Below are 15,501 nucleotides of genomic sequence, written 5' to 3'. Positions count from 1 at the left end.
TTGCATAATGTGTGTTTCCTAGGCCACACCAGCCTGAGGGGAAAACTGAAATCAGAATCACAGCACAGTCTGTTCCTCTCTCTCTGCTTTCATTGGCTCTCCCAGAATTGCCAGCCCCTCCACAAAGACCCCTTCCAGTTTCTGAGGATGCCTGGGGAACATCTCACATGTGCTCCCAAACATCACGCTCTATCCCTTATTTTCCTTCTGTTCTGCTCCAGCTATCAGCTGGGATCATTTGCCAGTTCCTCTGATGTCTGTGGGGCTATCACTGCTGCTGGGCCACTAAGATGAAATAGGCTTTGGTGGAAAATCCAGTGACTTTGGTGATGCCTGAGCTGTGGGCCTGGATGGGGATGCTGTTGGTCCTGCATCTTACAGCAGCTCTGGTGTTACAGCTCTGTGTGTCATTCCTCCAGGCACTCAAATGCATTGCCACAGTGCCCACCAAACTAGAGAGAACCCTCTTTGTTACAGGGATCCCAAAGTAGATTTCTCTTACTCCTTCTAACTTATACACATTCAAGGGCAGGGGACCGAAAAAAATTTCCATCCTGTATTCACAACAATCTTCTTTTTCTGTGCTCTGTACCTTGTCCTTGGACCAAGTTTGGGCGTCACTATCTCACCCAGACTGGTGAGATCTTTCTTTTCCAGAAGTGTCCCCGGTTCTGCCATGTGAATAGAGTCTCAGAAAGCCCACATTCTGTCACCCTGCCCAGAAGTGCCTGCTTCCTAGAGTGAGCATAGACTTGAGTGAAACCTGTCTTTATTTGAGTACCTTGCTTCCCAGTTATCAGGGGTCACACGTTCAGAGTTCAAGTTCTGTTGAAATGACGATGGTGATGATAATGATGACAAATCTTTCGCATGTGTCAGACCCCTTGATAAGCACTTTAGATATATTACTGTATTTAATTCTCTCAATAATTCTATGTGATATATACTATCATTATCCTCATTTTACAGAGGAGAAAACTGGCCTTGAAAGGTTAAATAGCTAGCCCATGGTCACAGGGCTGGCAAAGTGCAGAGCCAGCCCTGGACCCTCTCAGCCACTCCTCTGCAGCTGGGGCTGAGGGACAAGCTGCCTCAGCCAGGCCTCCCAGCCTCCCTGGGCCTCCTTCCAGCTCTGAGTTCATCTTTTCTAGGCCCCTCTCCCAAAGACCCCCACTGTAATCCACAGGTAGGCTGCCAGACTTTATCTAAAGACCTCCAAGTGGGTGAAAACCCCTAAGCTTCCACTCTCCCGCTTTCCACATCTTCTCTGTACCCTACCACAGCTTCAAGAGGAGGAGGGGTTGAGAAGGAAAGCTTCATCAGCAACAGAGCCCCATCCCCAGATCCCTTAAGACTTTAGTATAGCAACTTGCCCTCCTCTCTGTAGCCACCTCTTCAGACCCAATTCTGGAGCCAGGAAGCAGTTTTTCCTCCGTAAAAGGCCTTCAGCATTCTGCATTACATGGTTAAAATTCCTGATCTTAGTGGGTGTTTTAATTGAATAGGGAATTCAAGTCTGGACTTAAATGCCGTAGAAAAAGAAAAAGTTACTGTCTTTTCAGAATGCCCATTGTAATTTGTCCTTAGAGTCATCCCCACCCCCCACCCGCCACCATGGTCCTTTTCGCACTTGAACTGACAAACTGAACCACCAGATAAATACAGCTGCAAAGTGAATAATTATGGGTATGATTCTTTTCCCTCTTTCATTCGTCCTCCCAGCTTAACCAAGTCAGAAAGTTTAAAAGACCACTCACCCTTTCTTTGACTGCGTCCACAGAGCCCAAAGCCAAGGGCTGATCAAGCAATCTTGATAATTTGATGCATTTGAAAGTGATGTGTAGGGAGTGAATTATCTTGTTTGACTACACCCATCAGTTTAAACAAGTATCTGCCAGAGCGTCACCCCATGCAGAGTGGTGGCTCTGCTACTAACCGTTTGTGTGACCTTTCAGTACTTCAGTTTTACCATCTGTAACATGTGGGGATTAGACCCAAGAATTCTGAGGTCCTGAAAGTTCTCAGGGTCTTTATTTTCTAGTTATAAAATGCATCATTTATAAGTCAGATAATTTAGGGGGTGGCTGGCTGAATAAAAATGACTCTATATAAAATTTTCACCACATAATTATTTTATGGTGCAAGTTTCCACTATGTACTTGAAGCGGGATCCAATTTACAAAAATCTGACTTGCAGCCAACTTTTAAGTGACACTTTTACTGTTCCAAGTGGGGCTTGCCCGTAGGTCACAGTTTCTAAAAACACTATGATAATTCTCTCCCTCCAGAGAGTCCTTGACAGTGAAGCATTAGTAGAATCCATTCGAAAATCATTACTTCTCTTAGACTGAGATTTTTTTCTTTTCCGTAAAAAAAATATTTATAAACCCTCAAAAACTGGCTTAATTATAATAATCTACTGGTTCTTTTGAAACACAAACCAGATTATATATCACTCCTGTGCCTAAAACACTCCAGAGGTCTCCTATTGTTCTCCTGGGTCAAGGCCAGGCTGTGGCCAGACCTTTGCAATATGCTGTTGACTCTACCTGGAATGTTCTCGCCAATTCTCTTTTCATTCCCCCTTACCTTGGAGATCAGCTCACTTGTGACTTCTTCAGGGAATTGCCAGAATCCTTTATTATAATCTATGGCGTGACCTGAAGTTTCTTTGGATGAGCATGTCCTGACCATGAATAGTCTCTATGTTCTGTGGTTGCTCACAGAGGCATATGGGTTGCTCACTCCATGTACGATGCTGTCCAGGCACTGAATTCCCAGCAGGGTCTCTACCTTCATGGAGCCTACAGTCTTCTGCGTAATCAGACAATAATAGTCAAGTACCAGAATGAGCATGACTGCCACTACCCTCCCCTCACAGAGCTTGCAGAGAATTAAACAAGTGATTGGAGTAAGCCTGGGATACTCTATGAGAGGGAAAGGGTAGACCGTCAAAGCATCAAGCTCCCATGTGGAATGAATTTATGTCCTAATCACGCATGTGCTCATATAATCCTTCTACTACTTTCAGTCTAGGAAGCTGAAAAAGAAAGGACAGATTGACATTCCCTGGCCAACTGTGCCAGCTTGAGGATGGACATCTTCAGCATGGTAAGAGGACCAAGGATCTATTTTCCTCCTTTTTCTCCATCCTAAGAGTCTTCTCACTCTCTTGGACCATACTGCCCTGCCCCAGTGCTAGAGCCTCTCCTCTTTTTCTTCTTTAAATGAATTTCCTTCTCCAAAGGTGCATCTCCTTTCCTATCAAATACGACAGTAACATAGCCTACCATTTTGCTTTAATGTTTATAATATTTATGGAACATCTATACCATCATCCCCATTTTACAGACAGGGGAATAGATCCAGAGACAACATTGGCTGGTTCATGACAGAACTGGGACCTCAAAGCCAGGTCTCTGGCTCTTAGTCCAGCATTTTCCCCCATCATATTTCAGCCTCCTAGGCTAAACTGAGCCTTTTTTGGAGCCCTGAGAATCCAAAGCTGGCTGCCTCCTGCTGGCAGGGAATTCCTTCCAGGTTTCTGATGCTACTGCTAAAGAAGGGAGAGTTCCAGAAGCCAAGGAGAGTGGATTGTACACAGGGGCAGTCTGCGCTTCTATTTCCCTCCCTCATCACGGAAGGAGAGAATGTCTTACACATTTGTGGGGTGGAGATTATGAAAACCAATAATTCATGACAGTTGATAAGTGTCAAAAAAGCATTCACTCACATTCGTTCCCTGAAAGTCACATTCTCCATGTGTTGTTATTTGTCTTTCAACGATGGCATCAGTCAGGTGGACTCAGCAAGAAATACGAAGGTTTTAGCCAAATGCTGCGGAGGGAGAGAGTTTCATTTAACTTCATTTTTCCAGCCAGGGCTGGCTCCAAAGCCAGTTTTTCTGACTAGGTTGTTTGCCACATGAAAAGCGAATTCCCAGAGGTTTCTGAGATTGCCGAGATCCGATGCAAGCTGACTGCTGCCACCCACCCGCCCACCCACTCACTAATAAGACATAATGCCGTCCTATTTTTGGTAACAATTAAAGGGCCTCTCAGTGCAAGCAGAAGCTGTTTATTTTCTGTTACATCACTTCACTTTGCCTTCGAAGGCTGGTCTGTGTTCAGTGTTTTCGTGGTGATGCAAGTCGGCTCTCTCCTCCAGCAGTTGGATCCCTCCCATCTCACAGCACCTCACAGGTCTCTTCCCCGAGCAGTGCATTGCTGGAGCAAGGAGCAGCTCACAAATCAGCTGCAGGTCCGTTTTGAAAAGCAGAGATACAGAGGCAAAGGAAAAGGGTGGACTCCTATGACCTGGTCTCAGAGCAAGACAATCACCAGCTGAATTCCAGAAGCCCTGTTCATGTTTGGGGAGATTTTTTCGACTGCAAGGAATCAGAGAGAAGCTAAAGGATGGGAAATGCCTGCATCCCTCTGAAAAGAATTGCTTATTTCCTATGTCTCTTATCTGCGCTTTTGCTGACTGAGGGGAAGAAACCAGCGAAGCCAAAATGCCCTGCCGTGTGTACTTGTACCAAAGATAATGCTTTATGTGAGAATGCCAGATCCATTCCACGCACCGTTCCTCCTGATGTTATCTCATTGTAAGGCCCGTAAGCATTTTGCTATCTGATTTATAATTTTAAAATTCCAGCCGGTGTATTTGGGGCTTTGTATGTATTGGTAGAAGGGCATGGAGAGGGAGATTCCTCTTGCACGCTTGGCCATTTGACAGTGCTAACATTTTGCTGCATTTAGAAATTTTGATTTTTATTAGCTGCTATGGAACATGCTTAGACACCCCCACCCCCCACCCTGAACATTATTATGAGAAACCTGTAGCAGATTCATTTCTCCTACTTCATCTGGGAAGAAACTGTATCGTACTTCATAAAATAGTGTCAAAATAGTGACTGTTTTGCCAAACTGAATTAACATAAGGTTTGTTCTGTGTGTATGTGTGTGTGTCTTTGTGTGTGTCCGTTTGTTTGTTTTCTTTCAGATCCTTTGTGAGATCTGGTTTTACTGAAATCTCAGAAGGGAGTTTTTTATTCACACCATCGCTGCAGCTCTTGTGAGAAATATTTATATCATGACTATTTTTAATATAGCATATATTTGGATAAGCCTCTAGTAAAACAATCTCAATATTAATTTTGTCAAATGTGATTATATTTCTGGAAAGAAAAAGAATATCAGTCAAGTGAGAGGTAAATGAGTTTGTTTGCGACTTGACACCAATGGTGCAGGTTGATTCTTGCAATGGTAAATTTGCTAACCTGTAATGCTGTCTACTTTCATGCCTATTTACGAAGTTGTTGGAATGTTACAACAGTGATTCCAATTCCATTCCACTATTTTACTTTCATTTTTGACTTAGGAACTTTGGTTATTTTGCCCTGGAGTTTCTGAATTAGTCAATACAGAACCGGAATAACATATGCGCTCAAGATGTTGTCTCCCAGGACCAGCGGCAGGCTGCTGCTCTGTGTGCTTTACCATGTGGGGGGAAAAATCTGGGTTCTTTCTAGGTAATTCCTTAAAAGATTCATTCCGGAGAGACTGTTTTCTAATCTCGTCTAATTTATAACTAGTCCCCTTACAAGGAGGGAAAGAAAATATTAATATAGCATAGTGCAAAGGATTAGTCTTAGCTGTGTGTTTTTAGTTAGTCACAAGGGAACCACATATTCAGTCTATGTCTCAAAATAGTCAAAAAATAATATTTGACTCAGATCTCCCCAAAGGCATAATGTCACATGTATAATTTTTTCTAATGTGTATGTTTGGCTGTTAGACTGCTAGTTTTCAGAGCAGGACTACATGGGGGTCAAGAGGTCTCCCGGTACTTAGGTGTCAGGCAACAGACGGGTGGTAGTTACAGGCTTCCAGGAGGGAATTAGCCAACTGTGGATCAGCTGAGTTTTTGTTATCTTAACCACATGATTCAGGACCCAAGTTTTGGGGGTTCTTTTTGATTGTTTGTTTTTGTTTTCTTGCCTTAATGGACTGTTTTGGCTGTTTGAAGTTAGATATACAGAGGTAAACAGCATTGATTTGAAAATGGAGAGAACTCTATGTAAATTTTAAACTAGACTTGTAAACTTGTACATGACTAAATCTCTCTGAACCTCAATCTCCTCATCTGTAAAATGGAAGTAATGACACATTGAAGGGTTTTTATCAGAGATAAATAAAATTCAGTAGATAAAATGTTTGGCATAAAGTCAAATCGTCACACATTTTATAAATGGTAGGTTTTCAATTTTTTACATAAAGCTAAAAAGCTTTTTAAAAATCATCTTATTGTTTTGTCTGTGTGAAATCACAAAACTGGTTTGACTATTCCATTAATTCACAAGTCTGATCAGGTGTTCTGACATTATATAACAGTGTTGGCTAATGTCCCTCTACCAGCTAATGTCTTAGAGTGGTTAACAGTTGAGTAGAATATTCCTAAGGGATTTATGTGTTTGATTGACAGCTAATGGTATAATTAGGGGTAGTGTTAGTACATCAAATCCATAAAAGACAGAGTCTTTAGCACGAAGAGAGTCAAAGTCTCCTGTGCTGGGACCATTCCATAGAATAAGAATTGGTTGTATCTGAGAAAGTGATAAATTATGCTTATGTTGTTCATTTGTTAAATAAATAAATGGCTCATTTAAAAGCATCCTTTTGATGAGCTACGGCATCTTTCTCTCCCCCAAGATAAATAGATCAGTCCTTAAAATTCGAGAAGTGTCAGTCAACAAATACTGCTCATATTCTAACACTAGATGGACTTTAGTGGTGACACAGAAAGCCTGGATTGATCAACCTAATCGGTTAGCACATCTCCACTTTGTTTTTGCTGGATGGACCCAGCCTCAGCAGCACAAATGCTGGACAATGTTATAGAAATAGTTCCCGGCTGCTGCAGGGTAATGTGATTACACGTATTTAGAATCACAGAGGGAAGCCAAGGAACTGGTTTTTAAATAGCCCACACCGAGTGTGTGCCATGCCCCTGTGTCCCATGCTCCGAGTTCCTATGGAACATTCCAACCCTTATTTCTAAAAGCAGTTCAGATTTCAGAAATAACAAAAAGGCGAGTAATTCTTGCTCTGTGTGTTGTTTCTTAATTCGTATTAGCTAACCTCCACATGGCAGATTTGTGCCTGGGCTGATCTTATGCAAAATAGTCAGGGGTCAAAGTTTGTCTCTAATCTCTAGGACCCTGTTTCCTAAACATTTTACTCCCCATTCTCCCTGCCCAATATTTTCTGTTTCCTCTCATCCTCAGGAAAGGATCTATTAGCACATTTTCACTGAGGAAATAAATGCTAAGTCTCCAAATATCAACTGTGCCATAATCATAAAAGCGGTGGGAATGGATGGTTCACAGACAAAAAGAGTTCTGTAAGACAGGACCATCCCGTGCTTTGAAAACCGCACGTGGGCTGCCAATCCTCCATTAAAACAAGATAACCAAGGAGGCTGAATTTGCCGTTGTATGACTTTTGCTATCAGGTTAGGCCTGGATCATACCAGCCATTGCTTGGGGGTTACAATGAATTCTAATGGCATTTGTGACCACAGATTACCAAACTGACCTGCCATATCCTGCAAAATGATAAACTTCAGAATCTATTCTGCTTGATTGATGTACAAAGGCAGTTAGGTCCTTGCCTATTGTTGACATGGGAAAAGAAATGCCCCCCTCCCATTATCCACCCTAACAATCTGATCATTTCATTATGGCCCCACATGCTTTTTCAGACTTTCTGCAGATACATGATGAGAAGTACTTTCTGAAATGTCAGCCTAGGGTACTGAGGGAAACAGACAATTTCCTCCTTAAGTTACACAGTGTCTGAGGGAAAGATCCTGGTAGGCCACTTTTGGCAGTATGTGTTGGAGAACAAGAAAAACAAAAAGTCCACACTCTGTAGAGGGGAGAAAGGATAAAATTATCTAATAAAAATTCATCAGGTTAGTTGTACAAAACATATATTTAAAAAAATATCTCATTTATGGTTTTAAATGACAACAAAACCTTTCTCAAAAAAAAAAAAAAAAAATGCTATTTCACTGATATTTTCCATAGGGCTGGATGTGAAACATAACCAATGAGAACAATTATTCATTCTAATTTGCTTTTTGTGAGGAGTGATGCTTATAGTGAATGCAATTTGCAGAAATGTGTTTTCACACATTACAGCCCTTCTCAATTAAAGACTGAAATCCTCAATGATATAGGCTCATTATTGAAGTAAAATTCTAATTTAAGAGTATAAAATGTGGCCACATTGCCAAGTGTTTATGAAATTTTTAATCAAAAGAATACCTCCAACCCTTAAGAGAGTTCTACTTGCAGGAAGTAAATTACAGGGTTGGTTTTAGTATCATGCTAAAAAAAAACTATATATAAGAATTCAGTGTGATCAGAAAAAATTCTATTTATTCTAACGAGATTTTATCTTGTTTGAAGCAAGAGAACTGATCTCTCAGTGGGTGGGGGGATTATTCTTTCTTCTATTAACCTATGATCAACACATAAGTACATAATTCTTAAGAAATAAAAAACTAAAAAATGTGAAAGCTAATAGCATGAACAAGATAAATAATAAGTCTATCCTTACTAAGCTTTTATCATTTAGTGCTTCAAAATATTATCAGTCCAAGGTAAAATATTCATGGTCTATTTCGCCTTTACAGTGATCAGCCTTTTTTTTTTATTTCTCCTTGTATTACAAGTTTAAGGAAAATTTAGCAATCTTCAATGACTACTCAAGCCCGACCTATCAGCAAAGAGGGCTTCAAGTTATTAGCTGGTTATGGATGAGCATGTTTTGGATTATGCCCAGCTGATGCCCCCACAATGGACCAAGAAGTAATAATTTCAGTTATCTAGGCTGTTTTGTCTAAAATTCATCCAATGACCCATTTCTCTGATTTTTAACTTTTTAATGAATTAAAGTTTGTTGTAACTATGAAACTAGCCCAGTACAACAAATGTTTTCTCTGAAAGCGTATTATATCCTCTCAATTATTCAGGCAAGAAACTTAGAGGTTACCTGCCCCTTCTCCCTCACTGTCTACTTCCAACTGGACTCGTCTCTTCTCAACTAGCAGGAGAATCTGCCACCTCCTCCTTACTTCAGGACCATAGCCCTAACTGAGGCTGCATTCACTGTTTCACGGCTACTGTGGGAGCTTCTGCACTGGTCTCCCTGCTTCTGGTTCCTATCCTACCCATCTCCTTTAGTGTTACATTCCAGAAGCGCAGATCTCCTATCACCTGCATGCTTGGAAGCATTTAATGGTTCTCTAGAAACAGAGAAAGTCTGAACACCTGAGTTCGTATTAAGAGAATTTGGCTATTTGTCCAGGGTCATCTTCCACAAGATTCTCACATACACACGCACACGCACACACACATGCATGCGCGCACATGCGCACCCCAAGCTCTAAAGAGACTGAAGTGCCTCATTCCTTGACCTCTGTTTTCTCAAGCTCTATGGACTTTAGTGATGTCTTTGGTACTTCCTGTCATTTATTAGAGCTATTTGTGCTGCATCTGCCCGTGTCTTTCATCAATAGCTAAGGTCCTAGACAAGAGCCTGGATGTGGTAAGCCTAGACCTTGCTTACAATATATTTGTTAAATTCAATCCATATTTTCATAGATTTTATACTAAACACTCCTGTTTTCCTATCAGTAGATAGTCTCGGTCATGTTCACATTCTTATGTTTGTTTTTTCCTATTAGATTTCACAAGACCTAATAGTGTAGAGGTCTGGAAAGTGAGCTGAACCAAAATAACGTGAAGAGACATTTGCTTATGACATTAGGATGTCAAACTTCTTCAACAGAGATTTCCAGTGTGCCAGAACTTAAAAGGCAAAACATCCAAGGCCTTTCCTTAGATTCACTGCTTGAATCTCATTTATCTCATTCTAACTGTCTCTAGGCCTTTGACATATAAAAAATCATATGTAGGCTCCAAGGTTCTCCATTTGACTGCCGAGCTGACTAATATCTCTCTTATGTAGGATAGAATTCCCTCTTCTCCAGTCTGACAGGACATCCAAAGGGAAATATTGGTTAAGCATTATTAAGATGAAAAAAATTCCATTAACACAAAGATAATTTCCCTTTTGATTTATTTATATTTGCTTAGCTAAAACAAGTATTTATTCATTGTATAGCTACAAGCAATTACAAAATGAAATCAAAACCTTCCCATTTCAGCAAATAAATTTGGGGGTTCTACTGTGCTACAGGCACAATCCTGGGCTTTGTAACGGGCACAAAGACAAGTGACATCTCTCCCTCTCTTCCTTAATATGACAGCTCCTAGCTGGCACTGATCCCTAAAAAGGTAAATAATATTTTGTCTGTATTTGAAAGTATTGTAAGGTAGTCTTGATAAGCTTTCTCATTTTGTTCAAAATGGTATTCAGTTGAGTGTTGATGATGGCAATGCTTGCCAGTCGTTGATCTGTGGCTGATAAAGGCCAAAATGATTGCAGCTGTGATACAATGACAGCTGTGATATCAAAACAGCTAACCCAAGTAAGCTGGCAATGTGGCAAGTAGCAAAGAAGACAGCTCTTGTGGTCAGATAAACATGGGGTCAGATACCCACTCTACTGCTTACTAGTTCTGTGATTTTAGGCAAGCTTAATCAAACCTTGTTATCTGCATCTACAATATGGGGAATATCCATAGTACCTAGTGCACAGAATTACAGTAAGGATTAAATGAAACAATACATGTAAAGTGCTGGGCACAATTCCTGTAACTCAATAGCTTTTATTATAGTATCTGAATATCACTTTAATTCGATTGACCATGACATCGAATTAGCATCTGAATGTACAGGCTGGGTTTGCCAATGATCTCAGCTTTAAAATTTCCTTGTTCTACACATAGGTCTCCATTGGAACCTTCTAACAAATCTCTCCTTCACATACTTCTCACAGAAAACATGAACTATTTACCTTTCCGGGAAGGGACGGGGGAGGGGGGGAAGGGAAGCAGAACATACTTCTTCCTCATGAAAAAAACAACTGGCACCACATTTTGTAAAACACACCAGGTTTTATTTAAAATAGTTAAAATTGACCAGTCTTCATATGAGTGGTTCTGCAATAGGATGGTAAAAGGAGACATGGATTTGAAATCCAGTTCAGCCACTAATTAATTGGCCGTGTGACCTTGGGTTGGTCACAAAATATTCCTGGGCCTTAGATGTTATATGTGTAAAATACTAGAGATAGATTAAATTATGGTTATCAAACTCAAATGTCAATGGGGGTGAGGGTGATAAGGTAAATGAAGGGAACAGTTGGGTATATGACTATAGGGAATGGTAGTGACTGCAGTAAATCAGAGAAGACATGTCTTACCTAAAAATGACATCCTCAGCTCCAAGAGATAATTGTCGATGAGAATGCGGTACATGAACATGGGGCTGTATTTTCCTAATTTTCAGGGGAAGGCAGAAATCTGGAAACAGATTCTGAAAGAGGATAAAAACCAAATAAAACATAAGTTGGTATTTGATAGCTCCACATTCAATTAACTAAGATGGCTTCCTAGCTTAAAATTCTATTGTGCTTTATTCTATTTTACAAACAGAATTACTTTAATATAATATAGCAAATGGTCTTTTTAAGTAAATGAACAAAATTTATTATATCAATTCAAACAAACTAGTAAATTAGATCTTTAATTGAAAAAGCTTCATAATATGAAATTGACTATTATGAAGTTATTATTTAAAAAGTAATGGAATTTCCGATTTCCCAAGCAGGTCCATTAGGAATATACCAGGACCTCCCCATGGTGGCTGATAATAAAACAATGTTTCAGTTTCCCTCCCATGGGCAAGGATTGGAAAGGAATTGTTGGATCCCTTTACCTGGCGAGATGGCAGGTGTTTGCCTATGTAAAATGTGCCTTTAAAAAAAATAAACAGACTAAAATTTTTATGTACAAGGAACTCTTGACTTGCAGAGAACTCTTTCTAGGAGGTCACAGATTTTTCCCAACTGTGTTTCCATGGCTAGATCCTTATATGAGAATTATCTTCATTGCCAGTTTACAACCATGCAATTAAACCAGGTGAAGTTTCATTAGGGGGCACTTATCATTTCTGTTTGTATGTTTCATTTCTTTCTTTATTTTTAAAAACTTTTAATTGTTTTTTTTTCAATTAGAGTTAACATTCAGTATTATTTTATATTAGTTTCAGGTGTACAGCATCGTTTTTAGGCTTTATATAATTTATGAAGTTATCCCCCCAATTAGTCTAGTACCTATCTGGCACTATATATATTTATTACAATATTATTCCCTATGCTGTACTTCACATCCCCTTGAGTATTTGTCATTTTTATATTGCTTGATGCTAAGCACTTTATATATCTTATTTTTTACTTCACCATCTCAATAACCCTGTGAGGGGATATGATTATCTCCATTTTGCAGATGAAGCACTGAGTCCTAGACGAGTTAGGTAACCTCCTCAATGTCACACCTCTAATAAGTAGCAGAGCAGGGGTTTAAATCCACGTTCTCACTTTTAACCACTTCTGTCCACTTCCTCTTGAACATGAATCATTGAGCTTGAATTGATTTTGCATGGTCTTGTTCCCAAAATCAAATTCCCTCTCAGAGAGTCAACGTTTGCCATTAATGAGGGTATTCAGGGGATGTGTCCTGATTCCTGGAGACAATTACTGAAAAGAAGTTTCAAAAGGCCTTTGAAAGAGTGGAATAATTACTGGCAAGAACATCTAGCTCCCCTAGGATTCAGCTCTCATTTGTATGTGTAAGCTCTGGTCCCCTTGCTTGAGAGGGGGGGTGGGGGAGGAGAGAGAGGGAGAGAGAGAGAGAGAGGGAGAGAGAAGAAAACAGCAAAAGAAAAAGGAGACAATTACTGAAAAGAAGTTTCAAAAGGCCTTTGAAAGAGTGGAATAATTACTGGCAAGAACATCTAGCTCCCCTAGGATTCAGCTCTCATTTGTATGTGTAAGCTCTGGTCCCCTTGCTTGAGAGGGGGGGTGGGGGAGGAGAGAGAGAGAGAGAGAGAGAGAGAGAGAGAGAGAAGAAAACAGCAAAAGAAAAAAGACTTATTTACTTTAAAGTTATACCTTAAGCCAATGTTTTCTAAACTTCTGTCCTGTGAAACATTTGTCCTGAAAGAAAAGGGTTCTGTGCTCACATAATTTGAGAAACTGCATAGTCTGTCCCCACTTGGCTATTCACAATGTGCCTTGGCATGGAAAAAGCTTTGGACTTATTTTAGTGATTTCACTTTTGTTAACATCCCATAGAATAATGGGTCTGTGGACTATACTTAGGGAATCTATGCCTTTGATATTCATTTTATTTTTTAGCTTAATTATTTATACCTCACCTATTCTAGAAAGGGTTGCTAGCAGAGCTTAGGCAGGTAGGAAGAAACCCATCTTAAAAGATACCTTAAACCAGGGGTGCCCAACCCCTATTAGGAACCAGGCCACACAGCAGGAAGAGAGCAGCATGCAAGCCAGTGAGTGTAGCTCCATCTGTATTTGCAGCTGCTCCCCAGCGCTAGCAGCACTGCCTCAGCTCCATCTCATATCATGAGGCATTAGATTCTCATAGAATCACCGGTGCCTGGTGCCAAAAAGGTTGGGGACCACTGCCTTAAATCATCTATATGCATATAGGTTACACCAAAAGGAGTAAGTCAGAGAATTCTGTTAGTGCGGATTCACTAAGTGTGATGTCTGGGATTCAAGCCTCACACTAGGTTATCTACCTGATCAAGCTTGGCACACGCTGCTTCTTTGGGGACCTCCCAGTGGATGCTCCCTCTATCAGAGGAAATAGATTATCCCTGGCAGCCCATTCAACAGGAAAAAGGCCCCTGAGCTTAAATTTCCAATCTCATTGTTTTTTTGTTTTGTTTTGTTTTGTTTTTTGAGCAGGTTCGCTCACAGTTATTTCCCCAAGGGCTAAACCAGCATTTCCCTGGGTATGTTCCATAGAATATTCATTTTATGTAAAGCTCAATGATAAAAGGGTCAATATGGTTGGAAAACTGCATATTTAATTCCTTTTTGAAGAGTCTCAATTTATTTAAAGATAAAAAGATTCATGTAATTAAGAACCTCAATTAACTTCACTTACCTACTTTTCCCAAGTTCATTTTGTTTTGTTTTTTTTGTTCATGCAAAACCTCTTGACCCCTGAAGGCCTTTTATTGCAGGGAATATACTCTGGGACTACTGGGCAAGGCTGTTCTAGATTTGCAGTAGATACTGGGCTGATCTGGTGAGACTAAAAAGAGGAAGCACAGCCTTGCCTGTGACCATTACCAGCACCAGTGGGAAGAGCACGCCTGAGCACAGAATCCCAGCTCTGAAGGTTATAAGCTTTACCTCTCTCACCTCAGTGTTCTTTATATTTTAGGTGGAGGACATGAAACCTTCATTATAGTGTTCATTTGAAGATTGAAATGAGTTAATAGATGGCAAGCTGCTAAAGATTAGGCTTGGCACAGAATAGGCTTTAGATAAAATTTAAGTCCTTTCTTGGTATTTCAGGACCAGGAAGATACGGACTGAATTTGTAAATGACACTGGGAGATGGGCTGTTTACTAGTTACACCAGCTCCTAGAAAGGAAAAGTTTGACTGTCCTGGGATGAGAGGTAATAGAACTATAAAACCAAAGGGGTAGGTCCATGCTCAAATCTTTGCTGATGTACATGCTGAGAATATTCCCAGGGGAACCCTTGCAAATCTAACACCTAAATTCTCATCCTGGCCCCGTTGCTGACAAAAGATGTGACCTTGGGTAAGTCCCTTAACTTTTGCAGGCCTTGCTTTCTTCACTTGTGAAAAGAGGACTTGAACTACATGTCTCTCTGAGGTGCTTCCCCACTCATTTATGTGGAGCTAAAGTAAGGTTATTCCCCAGGTTGAAGAGGTGGTAGTCTACTTAAGGATCAGCTGAATTACATTGAAAATGTTTTTCAAGGATCAGAATCAAAGAGAATTATGAAATAATGTGCTCATGTGTGATGCTTCCCATTTTAATGCTTTCCTATCTTGAAAGCATATTTAAAAATATTCAAATGTAAATTATTCAAATTATTCACATGACACATGCACCTAGAACGTGTGCATTTAACTAACATGAGTCATCTGCCTATTATTAATTATCATTCAACCAGCCCCATTCTTTTGGAAAAAGGAGAATATTAGTAACAACCACAGTCTGAATCATTTAAGCAAAGGCAGCTCTAAACAAGTTGGTCAGCTCTCCAGCTGTAACCCCAAATCTTCCAACAGCTGTAAGCTGTGTGTCTTGCTCTCTCATCTATATATATATATGCATATATAAACGTACAGACACATATATGTACCTGGAAGTGCATACCCGTGTTTACACACAATGCCCATGGGTGCGTAATTCCCTGGGGGATGCCAATAACAGTTCTCTTGGGCAGGTGACA

The 15,501-nt window shown here is 40.2% G+C and overlaps 1 protein-coding gene across 1 annotated transcript in view; it reads left to right on the top strand.

Annotated features, from left to right (window-relative positions):
• Positions 1-4,143: 4,143 nt before the first annotated feature.
• Positions 4,144-15,501, top strand: part of LGI1 (leucine rich glioma inactivated 1) — a 36,332-nt gene continuing 24,974 nt past the window's right edge. The window contains 4 exon segments of the mRNA XM_006925940.1: positions 4,144-4,262; positions 4,264-4,311; positions 4,313-4,606; positions 5,005-5,076. Coding sequence (XP_006926002.1) covers positions 4,144-4,262; positions 4,264-4,311; positions 4,313-4,606; positions 5,005-5,076 — 533 coding nt within the window.

Source organism: Pteropus alecto, unplaced genomic scaffold, assembly GCF_000325575.1.
Source record: "Pteropus alecto unplaced genomic scaffold, ASM32557v1 scaffold88, whole genome shotgun sequence".
In the NCBI taxonomy this organism is placed as follows: Eukaryota; Metazoa; Chordata; class Mammalia; order Chiroptera; family Pteropodidae; genus Pteropus; species Pteropus alecto.
This window is presented reverse-complemented; position numbering and strand designations above follow the sequence as displayed.